The 26,739-nt window shown below is 40.1% G+C and overlaps 1 protein-coding gene across 1 annotated transcript in view; it reads right to left on the reverse strand.

Annotated features, from left to right (window-relative positions):
- slc2a9l2 (solute carrier family 2 member 9, like 2) overlaps positions 1–26,739 on the reverse strand; it is a gene marked incomplete at both ends in the record, with an annotated part of 129,885 nt that overhangs the window by 19,575 nt on the left and 83,571 nt on the right. The window contains 2 exons of the mRNA XM_080000966.1: positions 19,649–19,724; positions 20,676–20,777. Coding sequence (XP_079857092.1) covers positions 19,649–19,724; positions 20,676–20,777 — 178 coding nt within the window. The remainder of the gene's footprint in view (positions 1–19,648; positions 19,725–20,675; positions 20,778–26,739) is intronic.

Below are 26,739 nucleotides of genomic sequence, written 5' to 3' on the forward strand. Positions count from 1 at the left end.
TGTGTGTGTGTGTGTGTGTGTGTGTGTGAGTGCATGTGAAATAAAAAAGAAAAGCGATATCCCAAATGAGATTCCACAAATGAATCTTGAGCTGCTGAGCCCCCCAAATGAGGGTCACCTTTGTACGGGTTAATAATCCAGGTCTGACACACTGAGGTTTAAAGCACCTTTTACTGCTCATTAGTGAAAACTTGACCCACAGGCCAAAGTACAGTGATTTGACAACGTATTTAGCCCTGCTTAATTTTCATTTTTGTATGGTCTCGCTTCCTCGAACACCCCAGGCAGGATTAACAAAGTGAATCTGTCATTGTAGCTCTCATTGTTAAGAGATACTGTAGGCCTTTTACTATATTAAAATACTGTGACGAGGCCAGTCATGGCTTTACTTCAGAAACTATTTCCACAGCCCTTGGGTTTTACCTCATCACCGCAAGAGCATTTGGGGTGTTTGGGAGAATGTTTGGGACATTAGCGAATTTTCCCAAGGGTTGACTTTCCTGGCCAAGACCGAGATGTAAAATGCTCCAGGATGCCACTAAGGACCCCGGAAAAGCATTTCGGTAGCAGCAAGCCTCCTCCGCCCACCACGGTCAGCGATCATGGTTCCATCGCAGAAAGACACTAGGTAAAAATGGGATTCGTGCAGTGTAGCAAGGTGGAAAATTGCTCTCTAAGATTAACATGGACGCTTTTCTCAGGTTTCCAAAAGAAAAACCTGGAAGACCTTTTAGGAGCTCTTAGTGCTGTATTGAATGGATAGTTCAATTCCAATCGTACCTTGGTCGAGTAACTTGCACTTCTACTTCTAAAACCCTCCACAAAATGTAAAAAATTCTGCTTCTTCTGATTAATTGATTTGTTTTATTTTCTGTTAGTTTTTGTGAATGTTCATTGACGATCAACTATTTTGAATGAGGACAAAGGCCTCTACCTCCAAAAGGGGGTTTTAAAACATTTGTGTCTGTCCCCCCAGGAACCCCTTTTAGTTATGTAAAGAGAAATGTTTTCCTCCTACAATGTTAATTCCAATATGAAAGAATCCGATCACACTTGGCCTGTTTACCTTCTATAGAGATGAGGGACACTCCTGGGGAACTGCATTGTCATGCAACCCTCATTCTGCCAGGTCAAGTTTGCAAGTACCTGTTATTTACATTCTAGGAGGGGGGGGGCACCCAAGAAGACAGTGGGGGGGGGGAGGCAGACTCGTCGGAGACCTGTAACCCAAACCACACCCTGTTTCCCCTGTATAAAGCCTCCTGTCTTTTTCTTTGATATCAGATTGATCCGAGCGCTGCTTTGGAGCAGTACTGAATCTTTCTCTTTATTCTGCAGAATAAATAATCTTGGATATTCTCAGTTTTGCCTTCTTGTAGCGGGCAGATTAACCTCACCGATCATTGCGGAAGAATTTCCTTCACAGAACGAATTTTGACCACAAATTCACCCTGGTTGTCTGCGCGTCGGCAGTGGCTGGCCCCGCCACCAATAATGGAAACAGCATATAGAGCAGCACATGCATAACACAAATACATTGAACGGTTGTTTCTTAAAAAGTGCCAGTTAAAAAAAAAAAATAAATATAAGATTATATAGAATATGGGATTTGATCAACAAAATATTCTCACAGATTACCACTACCATTACCACAATTTAAATTTGCATAATCATCTATTCCGTTTTTGTCAGAAGTGGTGTGGTTTCTCATACTTTTACATGTTAGTGATTCACAAAGGATCTCTTAACTAATATAAGATTTTGCTCAAAGCTCTCACAATAATATGTGTAACAAACAGGCAAAACTACAGAAATTCAGACAGAAAGTATTTTTTCAACATAACAGCACAACAACGACATAATAGATTATTTTAGTAGATATATTTTAGTGTATAGTATATTTTTTAATGCAATATACTTGATATAACTGTAAGAGAGATGAATGAGATTTACAGTCACCAAATATGTTTCTTTGTACCATTTTCTGCAAAACAGTTAAGCATAAATTTCAATGATATACTGTAGCTATAGTTTAAGAAATAGAGAAATAATAAGAAATAATAATAATTTCATAATATAAATAAACAGTTGCTATCTTTACGCATATTAAATAGTCAGCTGATAACATATTAAGCATACTGATTTCAATAGTGCTTCAGAGTGAAGTTTGAATTATATGATAAAATGACGAATAAAAGAATAATGAGGAATAATAGATTCCCTTTTTCCCCCTCTAATTCTCTTTATAACATAATATTTCAAATGGTATTCATTCCGCCCGGCTCTTTTGGAAACTGCAGATTGGTCCAGTTACAGTATGAGTGAGCTCATATCCGGCCCGGGAAGGCATCGCCAACGGGCAAAAGAACCTGTTAGATGGTCATCAAGCTGTGTCCAAAGAGAATCTCTGAGCGCACAAACTCCACAACATCTTTGAAGATTAGTTTCAAGCAAAGCAAGTCCGCTTGCTCGGCTGCCGTCGGGATCTGCTATCCGGCACGTTGTGTGTGTGTGTGTGTGTGTTACCCATGTTGTGGCCAAAATGAAGATAACAAAGCATGCGTGCCATGCTGAAACGGCACAGAGATCATTAATCACTGTTAATGTTGGAAAAGGACCCCCCCCCTTATCTCCACCTTATTAACCAAAACCGTGACTCATATGAGAGGTTTTACCCACGGTGCAGCGGGATGGGAGCCTTGTAGGGCCAAGTGATGGCACATCAGTCAGAGGCCACAGACACATATTTCTCTTTAAAGCTTTCATTCCCCTAGACAGGACTTTCTAGCGGTCTTTTCCATTGTGAGATGGACTGCCAGCACAATGCCTTAGAAAAGGTCCTCGAAAAAGTCGGTATAGCATAATTGTAACTGGAAATGGGACACTGTTCGAAAATACAGCAGACAAATGAAATATCAGCGCGGATGTTGTTGGACACTCGACCTGATCCATAAACCCTTTTGTGTGAAACGGTTCGCCGTCACTGGGGCTCGTTTGTTCCCCTTGATTGGGAGGATCTTCCGAAGCAATTTTTGCTCCGCTGCTTACAGATGGAGGCCAGTGATATTAGCTAACAATGAAAATCCTATAAATAATTCAAATTACATAACAGCAGAAAATGTGGCTCACGCACAGAATACACTCCCACACAAACATAAGCCCTGTGAAAATGCACGCACACACACACACACACACACACACACACACACACACACACACACACACACACACACACACACACACACACACACACACACACACACACACACACACACACACACACCCCCAGGTGAATTGGGCTATGCTACACCATCCCAGGTGCCCCGCTAAACAAACTTTATTTAGTCAGAGTGAACAAGGGGACATATTTACAGGATGAATGGAGACAGGGATTGCGTGTTCTTTGAGAGGAGGGTAAGAAAAACAGGATCTTGTGAGACCAGTTTGAGAAGGAAAGAATGTGGAAAAGAATCGAAAATAAAAGTGAATATTCAGGCCCATGATCAATGGGTGGATATAGTTCTGCATGGTGGAGAGGCCCAAAAATCTGGAGCGAGGTGTTCAAGGCTCATCAACAGCTGTAGAAGTTTATAAGTGTGCTGTTCTTTTTTGTGAAAGTTGATCCATATCAATAAGTTTACTGAACACACCTGTTTATCAAATTCACCACGGCTGCCTTTCACGTATTACATGTGCCTGATCTTTGCATTCCTGTCGGGAGTGGCAGACCCCTCCCACCAACAATGGGGGAAAAAAAGCATAAAGAGGAGCACATTCATGACACAAATACATTGAATGGCTGTTTCATGTGAAGTGTCAGTTAAAAAAAAAAATCAAATATGTATTTGTTTAAACAAAATATTTGTTAATTACCACATTATATTTGCGTATTTCAAAATATATTCTTTTTGCTTCCATTATTTACTCATTGAGGATCTCTTAACAAATATTGGATTTTGTTAAAAAAAAATCTTAATAATATGTATAAATAAACAAGCAAAAAATACAACAATTCAAACGGAGAGATGGAAGCGGGTGTGAAGGAGTGGTCCTTAGAGAGCTGCGCTAAGATGCCAGAAGATACCTGCGTTTCACGGCCCAGCACCGCAAACTGGCTTATCTGCAGAGCAATGGAACGAACACTTAAGCCTGTTCAGGAAACGTTCCCAAAAGCATGAATGAGTATATCGTACTGTTCACCAGCTTAATCCAATTAAACAACCCATGGGGGGGCGACGGATGTGGCTACAGTGGACACTGCGCACGCGAGTCGCGCCACAAGTCTCAAGCGTAATACCAGATTAAATACCTAACTTCACAGATGGAGATGTGAGAAAACAAATGACAATATGAGACTCATTTTACGAGGAGCTTCCTGGCAGGGATGCCGTGCCAACACACAAACCCCTGCTGAGATTAAAAGACACCCACGGAGGAATGGATCATTTCCCCCCGGCTCCAACCAGAGGTGGTTGGAATTCTGCCCGTGGGAACTTTGTTGACAATCCAATCTGGTACACAGATAGCGGAAGATTACTTTGTTAGTCATCTTTATTTATTCCCTTTGTTTATTTATTCTGCCTGTTTTCACACTGATGGAGACTCTCGCTTTTCTGGCGACGAATAGTCATTACGATGTATATCAGGTCGTCCGCCACACTGCTATAAATCATTAGCAGCGACTAGACTCCTATCTCTCAAAACAAATAAAATATATTTTTTTCCCCATTGTCAGGGAACATTATTCTTCCTTTTGAATCTCCAGTCTTTTTTTTTTGGTTTAGTGCGACAATCTTCGCTCCTGATAAATGCAACTCACTGTTGAGAAACCAGGCGTTCAGAAACGTAACGAAGGCTTGTCCTTCATTCAACCTTGCCAAATAACGTTAAAAAACTCATGTTTAGCCGTATTCGGACCGTTTAGGAATGCGGAAAGCGAGTTTATTTCTACATACAGATTTTGAATTAAAAGTCTATTTACTATACAAAGACAAGAGCATTAAATGGCTGCAAGTATATTTTTAGGATATTATACGGTATACGTGTGCTGATTGTATTATATAATATATTATTATTATTGTTATTATTATTATACTACTATTATGATTATTATGATTATTATTATTATTATTATATTACTAAATTATTTTATAATATTATATATAATTCAATTCATACCCATTTTTACTATTGTGCGCAGTATTTTTTGGTATTTCTTATTTATTTTTATGTACTCATTTAAAGTACAGTGCTTTAGTATATTAGTCATTAATACCCTGAAGTATAGTGTAAATACACTTACATCCAAATAGTATGTTGAAACATAATGTAATTTAAGCAGTACTTCGGTATAATTGTTAAAAGTGTGCTATTTTGGTAATTAAAAGAAAACAGAGATACAACCCTAACCCTAAATTGATAACCTTTCGTCATTACAAATGGTCTTCACTCTCAAAGTGAAACTTGTTCTGCTGGAGCTGACATTCCGTCTCCAACTGATGAATTAGTGCAGCCTTGCAGTTTTGATCTTGCAACACAAAAGCTAATTTCCATTCTTTTAATTATTTTTTATTTTTCACCAGTCTGTAAAATCTCCACATCGTTTGGTCTAATTAAGACCGTAAGCCACTTCCCAAACCATGGGCAGCGGCTTGTGCAGTGACATTTAGTGGCGTCTCACTCCTCTCAGCCCTCACATGACCTCCACATGAGTGTCATGGTGGTGCCGCTGATCAACATGTGTCCGTCTTCCTCCACCACCAGGTCCGGAGGTCATTCATCTCATTCGCTCTTCCGCCGCCCTCCATCTCTCTCCTCCTTCCTTTCCTTCCTTCCTGCCAAGGTCACTTTTTCCCGTGCCAGCAAGGAAATGGGCTGACAGCACTTAGATTAGTCCTTGAACTCTTCGTCGCTGCTGAAGCCGGAGAAAAGCCAATGCATGAAATGAGGGTGTGACGTGCTTCTCGTTCTGAGATCTTTTTGTCTAATTACCAACTAAAACAGCAACAACAGCAAAAACTATTCAGCATTCAAAAACCCCTTGGCATTCATATTACGCATTTATATCACAGTGATATTTCTGCAATATTTACCTCATTTAAAATTGGTCTTGTCCAGTCTTTTAAAATTGTTTATCAACATTGCCCAGGAATGAAAAATATGGCAAAAAAAAAGTTACCTTTTTGCCTTGAATGATAGAATTTAAAACCTTTTCCAAATGACTACATCCCATTTCGAAAATGTTTGAAAATATGTATGAACATTTAAAAAATAATATTTTAATTATGCCAAGGCTCCTCAGCCAAATGGGCCACCAACAACTCTCCCTTCCAGATTTTGCCTTTCAGTTTAAAGAGCTTTCTTTTGTCCTTTTCTTTTATCCCCAATGTACATGTAAAATGAGTCAACTAAAATTAAAAGAAAAAATGTATATTTCATAATGTGTGGAGCCAAAAGGCAGTGTCTTTTTTTTCACAGCGGTCTCGATCCAATTTGACCGAGTCGATAAGTAGCTGCTCCGCATTGTATTGTCTATGCAAATGAACCATCGGGATGACGTCTCTCTCTTCTGAACCCTTATTAAATCATTAACGAAACAAATTAAGCATCTTGTACTCGATTCTTCCAAAATTTTATATTTTGACAGAACGACTGACGGTGAAAGAGAAAATCAAAGCCGGCAGAGTTTTAATCACGTATCTGTTTTTTTTCTCTACGTGAGTCATCTGTGTGAACCTCAAATTAATTTATGTTTTGGGATTAATGGCTAAGAATGAAGTTTCTATTATAACTGAACAATCTGAATCCACGGCTACAGACCCAGTTCTTTTGCAATTACATTTCAAATGTGTATAACAGAAAACATTTAGCGTCACATAATGGGGAGGGGATACTTGTTTGGGCAACATGAGGAATATAGGGTCATACCCTCAAAATAGGAATTTCATTCATAAATTTAATTTAACTGGATATAAATGTTAGTGTTTACACACCTGTGTACCCAGCAGCCAGTGTGGTAAACATTTCCATGGTATCAGCTACCAATCAAAGACGTCGCTGTTACAGTTTGTCACTGTTACAGGATTATGGAGTATGTACTCTCCATGACATCACAGATAAAACATGTTTTTCTTAAAACAAGGTTGGTATCATACAGACCTGTGGCTTCTACAGGAGCAAAAACAATTATTATATACATTGCGTAATATGTCAGACTTATTTATAAACGTTTAGAACCCTAACGCTAAACCACAAGCCTAGAAACTACAAAAACTATTAATTCTGTGCCATTTTGTTATGCATCTTGACGCAATTGCCTCATGGGTAAGATAGTTATATTTTTATAAACCTAAAAATGAAACAAATTTAGGGGTGAAAAATAACATGCATGTGTTACTAGGGGGTTCATTGGGTCGGGGTATAAACCTGGGTTGTCAGAATTTACATATGTGACCCACCACATAATTTATGATAATTTGGAGCCTTTTGAAATAAATAATTTTTGCATTATTTCAAAGTGGAGAATCAGAGCTTCCAACAAAGTGTCACTTGTGCAAATCAGGCAAACATTTTTAAAGCTATGACTTGTTAATGACAAGGGTGTGGCAAACCATGTTTCTGAGATAATCACCTCCAAAGTTTTACCCACACCAGGTTCAATCAGCCAGCTCCCAGAATGCAAATGGTGTTGGCGGACAAACGAAGCCTCATGGCTAATTAACATACTGCTGAATGGGCCAATCACGAACAGCTCAACAACACACAATGAATTTTGTATTTTAACAGTAAGAATATACATGTTCTATAAAAGTGGAATTATTTTGGAGTTTAAAAGTACGGACAACACAACAAAATGTAGAGTCTATCAATATTATGAGTCTCAGAAATATGAAATCTGAAAATTTGTCACCAACCTCAACGGACCTCATCACGTCATCGACTTTTTCCATTGTAACAACGGACATATCGTCGGTCTCCTCCGGTGGTTCTTGAAAATATTCTGTTTCATCGTCACATTAAGTTTGAAATCCACTGTTTGAAATGTTCTCCAAATCCGGAGTAATATCAGATTCAGCAGCGCTGTCGTTCTCCGCGTCGCTGTGGGTGAACCGACTATCATCACGGAAAATTAAGTCCAGTACGCGCTGCTAACACTGACTTTGATCTATCGCACTGGTCACATTAAGGTCTGAATATGATTCAGAGCTTCCGCCATCCGCTCTGCGAAATCCAAAACAATACGGAGAAGACCGTTTTCACAGACAAGTGAGACCGAAACAACCCCGTGCTGCGCTTTAACCGTCTGTTTACGGGAGTGACGTAGGTGCGTGACGCTAAGGGTTTTTCTTCTTTGCAGTTTCACAACAGTGTGTGTAAAAGTAGTACGATTTAAAAGGTTGAATTCTATCAAAACGGTTTCACATTGGGACTTCATATCACGGCATATGGATGAATGATCTTCACCTGGAGGGTCGCTTTAAAGGAAACCATCGATCAGCGTTGTTCTGTGCTGTTCCCCGTCTCGTAAGTGAACTGCGCTTCCCCATGTAATCTAACGGGAATATCTAACTCCACGGATTAACATTTTTCTACTATTTCTAAATCAAACTCGGTTTTGAAAATACGTTAAGAGTTTAAAAAAAACACAAAGGAACACGAATCAGGAAAAATCTAATTTTCCTTCAAGAAAGGTTTTTCATTTTTTTTGCCTGCTCATGGCAATTTTAGAAATGGTACACATATGTTATTTGCAAAGCCCTGAATTACATGTTAGGCAATTTAAAGTGGTGCCCCCTATTGACACAACCACCCCTCTAAAAGCACATTTCCAGAGCTGCTCAAAACAGGTGACCTTATTTTGGTAGCTCTTTTCATTACTGAGATATAGGACTTCAAATGTGACCTCTGGTCAGGGTTCAAAGGTCAATATCACAGTTTAGGGTAAAATGAAATCTCTCAAACGTACATACTGTATGTTAATCTCAAAGACGAGGCCCTTCCAAAAACGTGTTTGGTTTTGTTCTTTGTTCTCAAAAAATCTGATTTTATTTCATTTAGAATGGTCTTGGAATCCACACTTCGCACCCCACTGCCGTGGCAGGGTTGGATTTTTTTTTTAACTTTGTCATAGAACAAAACCAACCACATTTTTGGAAAAGTCTCAGGTAACACAGGTATATTCCCAGACTAATTAGAACAGATACATGAACCCGTAGTAACATATGCATGTAGTTTTTCACCCAAAAAATTAGTTTAATTTGTAGGTTTATAATTATACAACTACTTGACCCATGAGGCAATTGCATCAAGATGCAGAACAATATGGTGCAGAATTGTAATTTTTATGGTTTCTAGGATTATGGTTTAGCGTTAGGGTTTGAAACGTTTATAAATAATTGCGTAAATATTACGAAATGTATATAATAATTTGCTCCTATAGAAGCCACAAGTCCATACAATATCAACCTTGTTTTCAGAAAAACATGTTTTATTTGCGATGTAATTGAGAAGTACTACACTACACATAATCATAAAGTATGACAGCGACGTCTCTGAATGGTGGAGCTCGCTGGAAATGTTTACTGCACTGGCTGATGGATACACAGGCGTGCAAACACTGATACGTATATCCAGTTAAATACTCAGGGTATGACCCTATATCCCTATTCTCTCCCAACCTTGAATTAAATAGACAATTCAATAAAGTAAAAGCAAAACTGCCGTCCCGCTTTTTTTTCGTGACTAAATTTAAACCCACCCCCCACCTCGGCGTACTTTTGTCAGATTAGTTTTAGTTTTAGTGTATGTATCTGCACCACCCTCTTTCCCCATGCCCCCCAACTTCTAAGTTGAATAAAATCTCACCATTCAAATGAACTGGTTTAAATGTTGCTATGTGTAGCACGAAAAAAGGTCGGCAATCGCGCTCCAGGATATGATTCAATAGATTCATTTTTGTGATTAATAGCACGAAAAAGCGTGAGACCAGTTTGGGAATCCGACAGCTCCCCGGGGACAAGGAGCGCATGTCAATAAAAGCAGGATTTGATGGCACGGAAAGGTATCTAGAAAAGCTCACAGCCCCAGAGCACTACAGCATGACAATCTCTGCCTGTTAACTTGAATTTCTGGTGCAGGTTTGATCTTTAGGTTGTGTGATGTTATGAGTATCTGAGGCAGGTGTGCATTTAGAGATTATTTTGTACACATCTCAAAGCCCCCCGGATACATTATGAATCGCATCTCTTCTCATGAATGAGATTCCTCCGCTTTTCCTCGAGATCTAACCTGGTGTCCTGACCCACTGATGTGGTATTGGTGATGGATGTGAGATAGAAGCCAAATATCTGTGGCATCAGTAATAGCCACAGGAAATTTAAGCAATATTTTTTGCACAATACTTTTTTAAAATCTTTTTTTTACCGGAATGGGCGAAGGGCACCCATTTGACTTTTGAAAGTATTAATTTAGTGTGTGCAAAGTGTAAAGTAGCGACTGGTGGAAAGGATGAAGGAAACAGAAAGCAGACGTGCAATACATTGTACTGCATGACTGTAATATGTTGTAATATGTGAATTCTGAACCATGGTACAGGGCTTTCTATCTTATATAAATATCAATTTCTTTGAATATGTCAAACTTTCCCAAAACAGTTTAACACACAAATTGTGCAGAATCTGCCACCACCAATCTGCATTGAGCAAATAAAAAGGTCAATTTAATTGGATTATGGATAGAGCAGTGGAATGCAATGGCCATTTTGGATTTTATTTATAAGCAGAGAGGCTTGCGGACAAGGAAACTACACTAGGGAGTGGTAATGCTATAGCTTTGCACAGCATGTTGGCATAGGGCATGAGCGTATTGTTAGATATCCACTGAAGAATAGCTGTTTCAAACTTAAAGTGGAATCCATAAGACCGTCTGTGTTGGGTGGATTGCATTAAGTCCAAGAATTCCCATTTCCGGGTTTACACTCATCTTCAGTCTTAAAAGGTCAAATTCTTCGCCAAAAATATGCCTTCTTCTGATCAATTGACTCATTTTCTTGGTCACTTGATGCCGTGGGGATATGTTTTTTCACCCGAGGGTGCTGTTCTTTTTTGTGAATGTTCATCCATATCCACAGTTTACTGACCACAACTAGCGGCCTTATCAAATTCTCCATGGCTGCCTTTCACTTCTTGCGCCTGCGATCTAATCCTCACTGGCCTCTTTGAAGGAACAAATAATCAATGAAATAAACCAACAATGAATTTCCTTTCAGACTTTTTTTATTGGGGGGTAATTCTGACAGCTTCCTTTTATTTGCTTTCCAGTTTGTTTAAATAACTGCTCTATGCTGAGGGATGACTAAAACCGTGGTTGGGGGGCCTTTCCAGCTTAGCTGAAATAAACTTTAACAGCCCTTTCCCTGTAATAACATTTAACTCAATCATCTTTACAAACTCAACAGGACACTCATCTATGCAGCACGGCACAAGTTGTCTTCATCTGCCTTTGTGGTGGAGAAAATTGTGGGCAAGCACTGAATTTTTACACAGATAGAAAATTTATATTTTTTGTGAATAAAAAAATAAATAGATCAAATGAATAAATGCATCGCCCCCCGGGCCATTTGACATCCGTGCTCTAGATTGATCTGCACCATATTAAAAAACCCCATCGTGAGACTGACAGATTGAACAACCCCTTCTGACATGAATACCCCGCACCCCCCAGCCGCGCCTGTCTGCATATCAGAAATCACAGAATTTCGAGGAAGGCAACAGAACAACAACCTTACTGCAAACAACAGAAACAAACAACACCGAAGGAATAAGCTATGCCCAAAGTGTGTTTTACGGCACGCTTCCGTGTCATGTCTGTGACACACTGTAAAACATCATTATTCTTATTTTTCTCATCTTTTCTTTCAGTCAGTAGCCCTGGGTTTATCTCTCTCTCTCTCTCTCTCTCTCTCTCTCTCTCTCTCTCTCTCTCTCTCTCTCTCTCTCTCTCTCTCTCTCTGCTTGTGTGTGTGTGTGTGTGTGTGTGTGTGCATGTGCATAATAATGCCTTGTAAGTGAATAATTGATGTTAACACTTACTGTGTCAGCATCTGTGCAACAAGGGATGTTTTTAATATGAATAGGGTTAAAATTAGAGTTAATTGGTCAAAAGGTGCAATTTTCTAAGGGCAGTGATTTGAGGTGGTGATTCCATAAACAAAGGTCTGTTGACAGAAACAAGACCAGTAAGAAGAATTATAACAATAATAACAATAATAACAATAAGAGACGCTTAATGAGGAAAAAATAAGACATAACGTTTCAACGTACATTGATCTTGTTCTGTCTCACAATATGTCCTTTAAGTCAAACAAAGTCTTTACGGCAGACTACAATAAAAAATGTTTTTATACTAGTCTGCCTGAATTAAATTTCAATATAATTGAAATGTGTGCTACAACTGTAATTGTTGAAATTGGTCAGTGCGTGTAGTACAGTGCAGTGTTTGTACTGTCTTGCGTTACAGTACTACGGGCTACGTATAACATACAATATGTGGTTGTTCTTTGTATTTAAAGCAGGTCTTGATCAATAAGCAAATCCGACAGCAGCTCTAGGTCTCTGCTACAATGTCGGTTCATATAAAACACATTTAAATTGATTGCACTCTTTACAAAAACATTTCTGTGTAGTTTTATCTTGTGTTTCTATCGAAAAGGCTCACACAGCCACGCACAGTGGCTATGGAAGGGGAAAAAAAAAATAAACCCCTTGAGCAAAACTAGAGAAATGCTGCGCGGCTCCACACGAACCCCACGCTGCTGATGTAGCCAGTGGAGCTCCAACAGGGGATCAACATGTATTTAATAGGAAGCGTGCACTTACGGCACGCCGCTCCACGGGCTGTATGCTGCGCCAACGCGGCTGGTATAGTTCTACTGTTAGTTCTAATTGGGATTACGAGACCTGCCGCCGAGGCATCTACTGTACATTAAGTTTTCAAAAGACGCACCATTAAAAATGGCAAAAATATATGTAATCTTCCCCGGGAAACAGCCTCCCTGAGACCTGCCGCCGAGGAATCTACTGTACATTAAGTCTTCAAAACACGCACCATTAAAAATGGCAAAAATATATGTAATCTTCCCCGGGAAACAGCCTCCCCGACACCCCCCCCCCCCCCACTGATATGATCTCCAGTGGCGAGTACTCCCAATTAACCTTGAATTCTCGGTGGAAAGTGGAAGTGGAGAGTGGAAGGATAGTTCTCTTCACTGGCGGTAAAACGACCGCCGTCACCTGCCCGACGGAGATTCTCTGCTCGCGACACATTTCAGCAAAGCATATCTCACCTGGGTGTTTAATCATTAAATACTGTGCATGCTTCAGAAAAAAAGACATCTTGTCCTAACGTGAGGAATATATTTTAAAGGAGACAAAGATGTCCGTGTGGGTGACCAATAAGGCGGCGGAGCACGGAGAAATCGCACCGTTTGATTTGGCTTTGGTTTGCTACGGGCATCAAGCTGCCTTTGCTACGGGCATCAAGCACCTGAATTTCAATCCTCATCACAAAATCCTTTGGCCGCAGTTTAAGTGGTTGATGTTTTTTGACACGTTTCTGAGTCGACGGTGACACTTTCCAGTGTGATGCAGGCCTCGGTTAAAACTACCCCGCTGAATTATTCATTTTTCTCCTACTAATGTATTTCTCAACGAAATCACCCAAAAAGGTAACGATGGAGATAGAGGCGCTTTGTGGACAGGTCTCCCCCAGTGCCGTAAAATAAGACATTTTTAAAATTACAGTTTTGATGGTGATCCAGATCTAAATATATTGAGATAGAGTTAAAGAGTTATGGGGGCTGGTTTCGCGGACACAGATTAGGCCTAACCCCAGACTAAATCACACTTTTAATTCCAATTGAAATGTAATTAATTCCAAATTCTGGATTAATTTAAGTAGGATTAGCTGAGTCCTGGTTTCGATTAAACGCCGTCTGTGCAACCGCTCCATGTTTTATTTTGCTTTGCTTATTGTTCCCATGAACAATATGACGTCCACATGCTCATTGGCACTAGGGGGTGCTCTCACTTCCTAAATCGAATTTGTGTTGCATTGGCAGTGGATCACGCCTTCTCTGATTTTCTCTCTCCCGATCCACATAGTTATTAACTTGTTAGTGTATCAAGCAAGGGACGCCACACCCTCTGAGACAGAGTTAAAAAAACAAACATCTGATGGAACTTTGAACTGGGTAGACTAATGAATGAATGAATTCATTAATTAATTGATTTAATTAATCAAACGGACAAATTCATCAAAGCGCCGTGTAACCATGGAACCACAATAAATGAATGTGGAACGACTACAAATGGACACTGAGACGTCAGAGAAGAACGGTGAACCCGAAACCTTGAGGCTGTACATTTAGGATCTAGCGTAGTCACCGTGAACCTGTACGTATTTAGAGAATAACGGAAATCGGTTGGCACTTGTATCTACCAAATCTATTATGCCGTTTCTAAAAATAGAAGCGTGATGTTTACATCGGCACTCTCTGATTCTGCCTTTACCTTCCAGGAGGCAATTAGTTGGGCTTTCCTTTGGAGATAATCGATAGAAATCCCGTCAACTTGATATGGCGCAAAACAGTTCATTAGCCGTCTTGGCCGACCCAAAGCAGCCCTGCCCCCCAAAACCAACAGCTGTTGAAGCAAAGACTCCTTCATCAGATGTGTAAGGACGCTGATGAGCTAAGAGACCGGAGGGCCGAGACAATGTTCCCCAACGCATTCAACACCCCGTCGATACGGACGTGGAGATAACAAAGTAGTATAAATGGGGACTCGCGACGTGAATGAAGATAGAGGGATAGAGGTCACACACACACACACACACACACACACACACACACACACACACACACACACACACACACACACACACACAGTCCCTCGAAATACCTTTCAGTAGGTATAGATGAGCCAACTATTGTCATATGATTTTATGTAACTGAAACACCTTGCTTGAACCCCCCCCACCCTGTACACACATAGATCAACTATAACGTGCACACGTCACTGGGATAATACATCAATACTCAATGAGAACTACATTTTCATATCATAGATAGATAGATAGATAGATAGATAGATAGATAGAGACCACTCATATCAAAAATAGGCAATAATAATAATAATAAATTAAGAATAAAAATAGAAAAAGGAAAATGGCACTATGCAATAAACCTAAGAATTGGCTGAAAAACTTGGGCACATACAATGAACCTAAATATTAACTAGACAATGAAAATGTACAATAGACAATAAAAAAATAAACCTAAAAATTAAACAATAAACCTAAAAAACAAACAATGAACAAATAGAAAAAGGAATTCCCATCTCATTAAAAATGTATTGAAATGTTCAATGACATTTCTATCTACGATAACTGGCTACAATCGAGTTCAAGAGATAATTGTTGATTATTATTGTATTGATTACCAGTTCTTTCATTTTATTATTAGTCAAGTCAAGTCACACTTGATTTATAAAGCACATTTTATACCAGGGCAACACCAAGATTTACAAAGAAATACAATCAAAAAAAATAACAAAGTTGTCAGCTGGTCATTTCAAAACAATGCCCCCGAAACAACAGCAACAACAAAAGCAGCAGCAACAACAACAAAAACAGCAACAAAAGCAACTACAAGACGGTACACACACACACACACACACACACACACACACACACACACACACACACACACACACACACACACACACACACACACACACACACACACACACACACACACACACACACACACACATATACACACAGTCAGTCATAGACTGTAGTGAACAGCAAGGTTATTAACCTGCTTTTAAAATTGTTCAGCGTGGGGGCCTCTCTCAGGACCTCAGGCAGGGTGTTCCATTTACTTGGGGCAAAGATACAGAACGCTGCTTTAGAGTTGGTACGAGGGATAGTTAAAAGACCACTGCCTGTGGACCTGAGGGTTCTTGCTGGTTCGTGTATAATTAGCATGTATTTTATATACTGAGGTGCAAGGCCATTTATAGCTTTATATACAAGTAGCAGGATCTTAAAATCAATCCTAGTTTTAACAGGGAGCCCATGTAGAGATCTAAGAACAGGTGTGAAGTGTTCAAACTTTTTTGTCCCAGTGAGAAGGTGTGCAGCCACATTTTGGATGAATTGTAGGCCGGGAGGCCAGTGAATAGGCCATTACAGTAGTCCAATCTACTTGTTATGAATGCACGGATTTGTTTTTCAGAGTCTGCTTTTGACAGGAAGCCTCTTATTTTTGAAATGTTTTTTAGATGGTAGAAGGCTGATTTTGTGATGTGATTGATTATGGGGAGTAGGTCATCAGGAGATAGGGATATGTACAGTAGGTAGGTTTGAACCAGTTTAGAACCGGGCCAGATAGGCAGATACCTTTTTGTAATCTCGCCAATAACATATTATGGTCAACAGTGTCAAAGGCAGCACTGAGATCCAGGAGCAGAAGAACAGATAGCTTTTTTAGAATTAGAGTTTATGTACAGATCATTCACAACTTTAGTAAGTGCTGTTTCTGTGCTATGGTGAGGTCGAAAGCCAGATTGATAGGTGTCTAAGAGGCTGTTTGAGGTTGGATAGTTGTTAAGCTGAAGGTAAAATGTTTTTTCAAGTATTTTGCTGAGGAATGGCAGGTTTTTCAGTGGAGAGCATCTCTGATGGGGGTGTAGATGGTTGATTAATAAGTTGATCAACAGTGGAGAAGAGCACTTGACTATTACTGATTTTTGAGAAGAAAGACTGTCTGGCCTGTTTAATTTCTATATTGTATTGATTGAGACTATCCTTGTAAATTTCATGATGAACCTGAAGTTTTGTCTTTCTACATTTTTGTTCTGCCTGGCGACACTCTCTCTTAAGCTGCCTAATAACAGCTCCATTTCTCCAGGGGTTTTTTTGTTTTTCTATGTTTTTAGTTTTAACAGGTGCAATTTTATCAAGTTGTTCACAGGATCCTCAGTTGATGAAGCCATGAACAGCAGTAACTCATTTACAATTCTCTTAAAGGTTTCAATGGTATTATTATTAATGATACATTTTTAAATTGTTTGGGTACCCCTCTGTTGTACAGGAAGATCAGACATGTCGAAGAATATGCAACAGTGATCTGAAATAGCAACATCCATGACACAGGGTACAGTGATATTAAGTCCTTTTGACCAAGTCCAGAGTATGCCCTTTCTTGTGGGTGGGTCCAGAAACATGCTGACTGAGGTCAAATGCCTTCAATAGGCTAATGAAGTGCATCTGGGACTATTTGATTGTCAATGTGAATATTTAAATCACCTGAGATAATTACACAATCATAATCAGTGGAGACCTTGGACAGTAGCTCAGAGAATTAATCAAGAAAGCCACATTTAGATTTTGGTGTCCAATTGACAGTGATGATTAAAATCGGGGCACTGCAGTTTATGGATAAAGCAAGGTGTTCAAAAGACATAATTCTCCGTGGATATAGATATCAGAGAAGACAACTATTCCACCGCCTCTCTTATCAGCTATAGTAATAGTAATACCAATCTATAATGTTGAATCCTCATATTCAATACTTATAATGTTGTAGTGGAAGTAACAAATGACCACCACTCACACAGGGTTTTTTTGACTATGTTTCGAGTTTGTAATTCTACGCATACTGAATACATAGCACAGCATACACACATACACATACATGCTTAATATAAAGTAGTCTACTCATTTACTTTTAGCACATGTGCTACATAGTAATCTATCAGGTTTCATTTACATTCATTCATTCCCACTAATAAAGTCCCCCCTTTTGCTCTGAGAGGGGGCGTCAGGCTGCTGCGAGCTACCTGGATCGAGCCTGATGAGGACCACCTCCCTGCGGCGCTCTGTCTGCACACTAAATAGATTCCCATACTGTTTAGCTTTGAAATTGCATAGTATAGAAGTACAATACCCTATCATTTGTCATGTTATATTATTATTATTGTTGGCCCCTCGCAATCCACTTGCTTATCAATTATATTGAATTCCATCGTCTACGCTTGATGATTCCACTGATTACCATTTTAATTTTGACTACATTAGAACTTGGTAGTGTTTCTATACCCTTTGCATTTCAGCACCTGTTAACAAAGCACACTTTGGGCTATATAGTTAATCTAGGCCACAGTTTCCGTGGTGCAAATGTGTCACATTGAATTGTGGATCCTTGTTTGTTCATTCATATGCGGGCACAAGGTTCATCTCTCATGTGCATGTTATTTAATTTAATTTTTTTTTTACTTTTCTCCAGGGCATTTACCATATCCAAACAGCTTTGGGCTTCATTCAAGTTCAAGTTCAAGTTCAAGAGATTATTTGTCACATACATATACATACGGTCATACATACTGTATATGCAGTGAAATGTCATGATACCTGGTGATTACCCAGAATAAGCTCTATAAGCTGTAAAAATACTAAAAATACTAAAATATGCGTAATCGACACGAGGTGCTCGCGCAGGCGGCCGCAAGGGCGGCGCCACAATCTCGATTCTGTGTTCTATAATTATGTTATGACTATTGTTGCTGGTGGTGATAGATCAAACTCTGGAATGCTAGAAGGCTGGAACCATTCACTTCACTAAATAATATCTCTTCTCAGATGAGGAATTGTAATATCCGTTATTCATGCCGTCGCTAGATTTAAAAAAAATCTGATGATCTCTAGACATCTCTAATTAATATGAAACTCCTCGTAAACTCCTGCTGACGATCTGCTAATGCTTATAATTAATTTCCCAATCCATGTTCTTAATGGTGATCAACTTAAATTTGCGCTGTCTTAGAATCATATGTTGGAAAGCACACTGTGTTTCAAAACTCATGCGGAATTACTTGAACTCAAAAAGTACAATTATTATATTTGATTGGCTGTAAGCCATCTCTGGGCTGTGGCAGTAAAAAAAAAAGAAGCACATTCCCCCTCCTCAACAATTGTGGTGGAAACGCCCCTGAGCAAGGCACAGAACCGCTATCTGCTATAATTGAAGTGGCTGTTGAACCGGGCGGTGTGTGTATTAGTTTGCAATCATTACTTTTCCCTGCAAGTCTTCAAATGAAGTGTTTGCTGAGAAAAAAAAACCTACATGCATTAAGTTGATTAAAAAAAGAATATGCCTCTGAGGGCCGATGCTTGGCGTGTAGCGAGGCTAAGGCAGTATTTGTAATTCCAACAGTCGCAGCCCTTTCCCACAAAAAAATCCCCAGGTGCTTCAGATGGTACGGCGGCGTTAACCCTCCCTGGGGACATTTTTACTCAAATTTGATCTACACAGGTGGTGACAGCGATACTCTCACCTTGAGACTCAAAGTCAACATTCCCACAAAGACCTAACAAGCACACACACACACAACGCCACCCGCCACCCCAACACGGTGGCAATATAGCCCCTCACCAAGATTTTCTGATCCACGGTGAAAAGCTGCCATTGTGATTGCGAAGCTGCACACGTATACGTACAGCTTCACGCACCAGAAGTGAGACGGAGAGATGGAGAGACGGAGGGATAAAGGGAAGGGGATGAGTTGAAAACGCTTGAAGGATTTACCTGGTCCGGAGCAAAACGACGCAATTAGAGCCAGTATGCATATGTAACTGAGGTAGGGCATCCATGACACGCTGTCCTGCCATGTGAGAGAGAAAGACAGTATAAATAAATCACCCTCTAGTTCATTATTGCACTCACTTCATTGACATTTCATGGCCTGTATACTGTATCATATGTGACCTATATGGTAATTAAGGCAATGAAGGTCCCAATAACATCAACAAATTGAAAATTGGAGGTTAAGTTGGAAGGCCATGTAAACAAAGAGCCAGTGTGAATGGAGGGGTCAGTGCACTGTCATTAGTATTCTCGTCCCACAATGCCCAGATAAGTAGGGAAGAGGACATTGCCTAAAGGGGCTTTCAGCGTGTAAATAAGTGAAATGTATTTATTAATGCAGTGGGAGCGACACAGCCACCTCCAACTCTAATGGAAAACATATTGATATATTGACAAAATAACTAGTGTAACAATATAATTGTATTATTCTCTTGTAGAAGTAGTAGTCGTGGTAGCAGTAGTAGTAATAAGTCGTAATAAGAGGTAATATATTATTATATTATTATATATAATGTATTATTATATTACTATGGCTGGTTATTCTCTCTCTCTCTCCCTCTCCCTCTCTCTCTCTCTCTCTCTCTCTCTCTCTCTCTCTCTCTCTCTCTCTCTCTCTCTCTCTCTCTCTCTCCATATATATAATGATTATATAAAATGATTATTGTTAATATGTAATATTATTGTTAATCAATATTATTATAATCATTATATGAATAACCATTATAATTATATATACAGTATATTGTATATATACAGTAAATTATATATATATATATACACACACACACATGCATACAGTACATATATGATGATTATAACGATAATAGATCATAATAATAACTCTAATAATAACTAGACCATTTCTGCTCTCTTTTTGCAAGTTCCATAGATTGTGACTAGCAGGCAAGCATAATTATTCCAACACAATAATGTGATGTGACATTTGTTTAATCATATAATAACCTACCTGGAAATTGAGGAAAACAGTGAGAAGTCCAAAACACACAGCCATGGCAGAGAAACCAAAGATGAGCAGGGGTCTCCTCCCAATGCGTTCAATCACGAGACCCTGGGGACAGACAGACGGACAGACGAGAGCGTAGGATTACATTCAAATTCTCGAAAAGAATGATCATTTATCAATTATCAGTTTACTCTTTTCGTCTTTTTTTGTCATGTGCTGTGTTTTATGTGGGGGGTTGTGGACATCAGGATGATATGGCTGAGATTACTGGTCGACACTGATTTGATATTTTGTGTCTCATAATTTTTTTAAACCCAGCATTGTATGCCAGGTAAGGAAAGGAAAATTGGATAGATAAGATAGAGGCTATCTAGGTAAGGCTACCTTTTATTTAACCCTTTACCCACAATTTACTTAACCTTTTCAGAATGACATAATAATAATATATATATATATATATATATTTATATATACACACACACCGATTAGCCACAACATTAAAACCACCTGCCTAATATTGTGTAGGTCTCCCTTGTGCCGCCAAAACAGCTCTGACCCACCAACAATGTTTAGGTAGGTGGTATGTGTCAACTAACATCCACATGAATGCCAGGACCCAAGGTTTCCCAGCAGAAAATTTCCCAGAGCATCACACTGCCTCCACCTGCTTGCCTTCTTCCAATAATGCATCTGGTGCCATCTCTTCCCCAGATAAACGATGCACACGCACCTGGCCATCCACATGATGTAAAATTAAACGTGATTAACAAATAAAACACCTTCTTCCATTGCTCCATGGTCCAGTTCTGATGCCCACGTGCCCATTGTAGGTGCTTTTGGCGATGGACAAGGATCAGCATGGGCACTCTGACCAGTCTGCAGCTACGCAGCCCCATACACAGCAAGCTGTGATAGACTGTGTGTTCTGACACCTTTCTAATATAACCAGCATTGACTTTTTCATAAATTTGTGCTACAGTAGCTTTTCTGTGGGATCAGACCAGACGGGGTACACTTTGTTCCCCATGCGCATGGATGAGCCTTGGGCACCCATGACCCTATCACCAGTTCACCTGTTGTCCTTATTGGACACTTTTGGTCAGTACTAACCACTGCATACCGGGGACACCCCACAAGACCTGCCCATTTTTCCTGTTTCCAACACATCAATTTTAAGAACTGAATATTCAGTTGCTGCCTAATATATCCCACACCTTGAGATGCCATTGGAACGAGATGATGTTATCCACTTCACCTGTCAGTGGTTTTAATGTTGTGGCTGATATATATATCCACTGTGTAGCGTCAGTGGATTTCAGTCTTTATTCTGTAGAAAACCCAGCAGGATCTTAGTCCACAGAAGGGTCAATGTTCTTTTTTTCTGGAATTATGACTTTATAATGATATTATTATAGTATATACATGAATAATTATATTATTTATATATATAAATGATATATGTGAATAATATAATGTAAGATTATTCATATGTTAATTGGTTTATTGTATTATATTATTTATTAATGATTTAATAAAATAATGATTCTAAAGGAAACAGCTTGGGTATTCCCTCTATAAAAAACAGACATATTTTTTTATCTTAAGTGCACTGGAGCTACAGAGTGTGTGTGTGCAACGCTCATGACAGAATCATTTTCTTAGTTAATTAAATACTAGATTTCTAAATTGGGTAGCCTTAACACCCCTACACGCTATTATCAAATATTCTTATATTTTATATATAAGAAAAACTTGTCATAAATATTTCCCAGCCCTGCATCCAGAATTGGCGGGGCTTCCTGTGTCCTGCGTGGGAACAGAAGCCAAAGTGAAATCCGAGCGGCTGCAAAAGCATTGATGGCACTTTCCTCCTCCCGACGTAACCAGCGGGAATTCAAAAGGTTGTGTCAGAGGTCAATGGTATTTCCATACACATTTATTTCCAATGAGTTTCAGTACGAGGATGGAGAGCAATGAAGGTGTGTGTGGTATGTATGTGTGTGTGTGTGAGTGTGTGTGTGCGTGTGTGTGTGTGTGTAAATGTTGCATCAGGACCTGCAGGAGAGCCGGATGATCTCGGCTCACACCCCAGCACTCCCATAAGGCACTCATCCTTTTCTCCTATTGACACTCACCCCAGCATTACGCCACACACGTGGAAAGGCTACGGCTCATAAAACCCCCTTTTCTAAATGTGAGACGGAGAGCCAGGTGGATCTGGGGTATCCGGCAGGAGGGTGGGTGTTTCGTGAAGGCGGCCAGAAAGCAGAAAGAGGAGGGTCCTGCGCGTGTGGTGGTGGGCAAATAATGAATACCTAAGAGACATACCATAGAGGAGGGAAAAGAATAATTCCCTTTCCTGCACCATTGTTCGCTCCTTCGTGTACATTCTGTAACAACGTAACGTAGGCATGTGTTTCTAGGTCCACCTGCTTCTTGCTTTGATTTAATGCCACAAAATAACACCAAAAATAACTGGACTAAATGACTTGCAGCAGCGAAATGAAGAGAACAGGGACCAATTTGCCAGTCTGCGCAGGACTCCACACAAGCCACGGCAGTGCTCATGGGCCTGGCTGTCGGTCGAGCTCAAATGCATTATCATTTTCTATTACATCAGGAAGCAAATGAGGCATCAAAGACAACTGGCTTAGCTTTAGGCGCCACTGGCCCTTCACTTGCAGTGGCAGTTTGCCACCGTCCCTGGTGAGGCCCTTTGGGAAGGGACATGAATGGAAAACCAACCAACCGATTAGCACTCTGCTTTTTCACAAGCGTGCTCCGACATCAGCGCTCTGATTGTTCTCTGGCATCACTCAACTGGCAAATAAGCGTTAAAAAATATATAATATTATATATATAATATTGCGGCACGCTACTCTCCATTTTTTTGGATTACTTTCTTTTGCCTAAAGAACGATGGCGATGGCTTGACGGCATTGAGAGGAGGGCTGTGATGTAATGTGGGGCGGCATATGGGGCATGTTAAGAGCGTGCTACGCCGACCATTTGGCGTCAACTGCTACTACTACTGTGTGAGGCCGGCGGCATCGTGGGACAATGAGAAATGGAGACCTGGAGGTCAGAGGGGAGCATTAAGATTGGGAGAGATTTAAAATAAAAAAACTTGTTCTGTATGTAGTTTTCAAAGAAAAATGGATAAAAAAAAAAAATCGGTTGAATTGTATGACAGCTGGTGGTCATTTTCCCAGGACACAAGAGAGGGACTGCTACAGTACATTGCGTAAACATCAGCTAGTGTGACAGAATTAGGGCCATACTGTGCACCCAGCAAAACATATTCACTACATATTTTAAGGAAAGCTCCACCAGAATATAAATAACAACACCGGTCAGTCCCTGGCTAGGCCAATTAAAAACATGAAAAAGCAGCGCACAGGATAGTTTGGGTGGCATAGTTATGTGGAAAATAAGTAGACGTAAAGGCCAAGAAGTGTGTGTGCGTGTAAATGTTGCATCAGGACCTGCAGAACAGCTGGATGATCTCACACCCCAGTGCTCCCCAAAGGCACATCGATAGCATATGGCTGTTGTTAATGCGACCGTCCCCATTCATTTTAAATGGGGCACCTCACATAGGCAGCCAATTTCAGAAATGAAGTATCTCCATACTTCACACAGGCAAATTCCGCAACACCATCAATGGCCAAAATAAAGTTCTTGCTCATGGGTTTCCAGCATGGACTTCATGAGTATTCGACTTTCATGCTTTCTTCCAGCATTTCCACTGCGAACACAACTCCAGTGGAAAAAGTGTCCAACCCAACACAGCGAGCGGGAAAAGATGAAATCATCATCTCTTCTAGTGATATTCAATGTCCTCGCTCTGTGATAAGTATAATGTGTAATGTTCTCATTTGCGGCAGGACCGTCACAACCCCGCTTTCCCCTCCAAGCCACTCATAGACTCATGAGTCCACTCACAATCATAGATCTTATATTAATTTCCCAGGAGCAAGGACGGGGAGGTACGACGGTGTCTTCTGGGTGTATGATGGTACTTGATCTCGTCCCAAAAGTCATTAACCGCACACTGTGTCAAGCAAATAAGCCGGTAATCACTCCCAACTGAGTTTCAATATTTTCGAGAAATGAGCACACCACCGCTGCTCCCAACGGTCCCAAACTTTGCACGGATCCCGGGGGTGACCCGCCCCTGTATGAAGAGAACCGGCCTTCCTAGATATGCTGTTCAATACCAGCAGAGGAAATGTGGCAGAATAAAGTTTTTTTTTATGAAGGCTGATATGCCATTACTAACAAGTTGACTAACTAGTAGTCAAGGTGAATGTATAAACCCAATTAGATACGACCCAAAAATAAACCTCCATTTTGCCTCACATGATTTAAAAGGTGTAAATAACCTGTATTCAAAAATGGATTGAAACCAAGCATTACTAAATACTTTAAAACAAAGACTGTTGATAACATAAACTGCATTAAACAAAATTCAAGGAAATGATGACTGATGTCAACACGACAATTTTTACTTTTGCCCCTTTTATTGGCAGGAATATTGCTTAATGCAGTTGTGGCTTGAAAAGCCTTCCACCTAAAAATTAGGCCATTAGAAATTGCAGATCTTTCCTTCACAAGTACTTAAATTTAGGGTATAAGAGCGGAATGTCCTTTATACGACAAAAGGAGCATTAAATGTTTTTTTTCAGATGCTTTCAATTTTTCATTATTAGCAGTAATGTTCTAGAACACAACATTCAATAGAATTGTGTGCAAAACATACATTTATACACATTTATCCTACTTATTATAAGATATGGATTTCAGACACGCAGAAAGACATTCCCCCGCTGAAAGCCTCCAGTCAGAATATTAAAAAAGCATTTGCAAGGATCAGAAGTTTAACACTTTGATATTTCTGATTTCTACAATGACATCATGTGTTTTTCACCCTGTTAACTTTTTCTACTTTTGCTATATTGTGAAGTTTAAATAAATCTACAGCAACAGCATTGCCCTACCAGAAAGGTGTGGCTTGTAAAAAAATCAGACATTTTTGGGAGCATTTTGTCCAGAGATTGCTTCCAAATAGCGAAATAAATATCACATGACACGATGGCCATGAGTTGAGAGCATAAACTGTTTTCTACACAACTACATTCTGAGTTTATTTATCAAAGCCACTTTGTGAATCCTTTGTCACTCTCGGCTCCAGACTAATGGCGACGCTCAGACTGAGCTGGAGGTTTATGAATGTGACACTTGAGATTTGACTGACAAGTCACAATGCGTGAGAAGGTGTGAAGCCCGGTTTGAAGCCAAGGGTATTTTCCTCCTTGGTAATCCAAGGGCAGGGGTGCCGCCGAAATCTGTGCAGCTGTTCGTTAGCTCTCTCTGCCGGTGGAGCCTCCAGGCTCCTGGGACCCGCTCACCCTACAGCGCTCCAACCGAGGAGGGTCACAGAAACTGGATAATGGCCAAACATGGTGGATGGACCTGCAGATTAGATATACCACTGCGTCCTGTTGGAATTTTTTTAATGTGCACAGAAATAATTTCTTTGCACCGTAAATATGTATGTGTATACACCGATCAGCCATAACATTAAAACCACCTGCCTAATATTGTGTAGGTCCCCCTTGTGCAGCCAAAACAGCTCTGAGACGTCGAGGCATGGACTCCACAAGACCACCAAGAAATTAGCAGTAGATCCTTTAGGTCCTGTAAGTTGCAAAGTGGGGCCTCCATGGATAGGGCTTGTTATTCTAGCACATCCCAGAGATGATAGATTGTATTGTGATCTGGGGAATTTGGAGGCCAAGTAGACACTTTGAACTCTGTCATGTTACTCAAACCATTCCTGAACATTTTTTGCAGTGTGGCAGGGCACCTTATCCTGCTGAAAGAGGCCACTACCATCAGGGTATAACGTTGCCATGAAAGGGTGTACTTGGTTTACCAAAAATGTTTAGGTAGGTGGTACGTGTCAAAGTAACATCCACATGAATGCCAGGACCCAAGGTTTCCCAGCAGAACATCGCACAGAGCATCTCAACTGCCTCCACCGGCTTTTTCTTTTGCACGACCG

The sequence above is a fragment of the Zeus faber genome, assembly GCF_960531495.2.
Source record: "Zeus faber genome assembly, chromosome: 5".
In the NCBI taxonomy this organism is placed as follows: domain Eukaryota; kingdom Metazoa; phylum Chordata; class Actinopteri; order Zeiformes; family Zeidae; genus Zeus; species Zeus faber.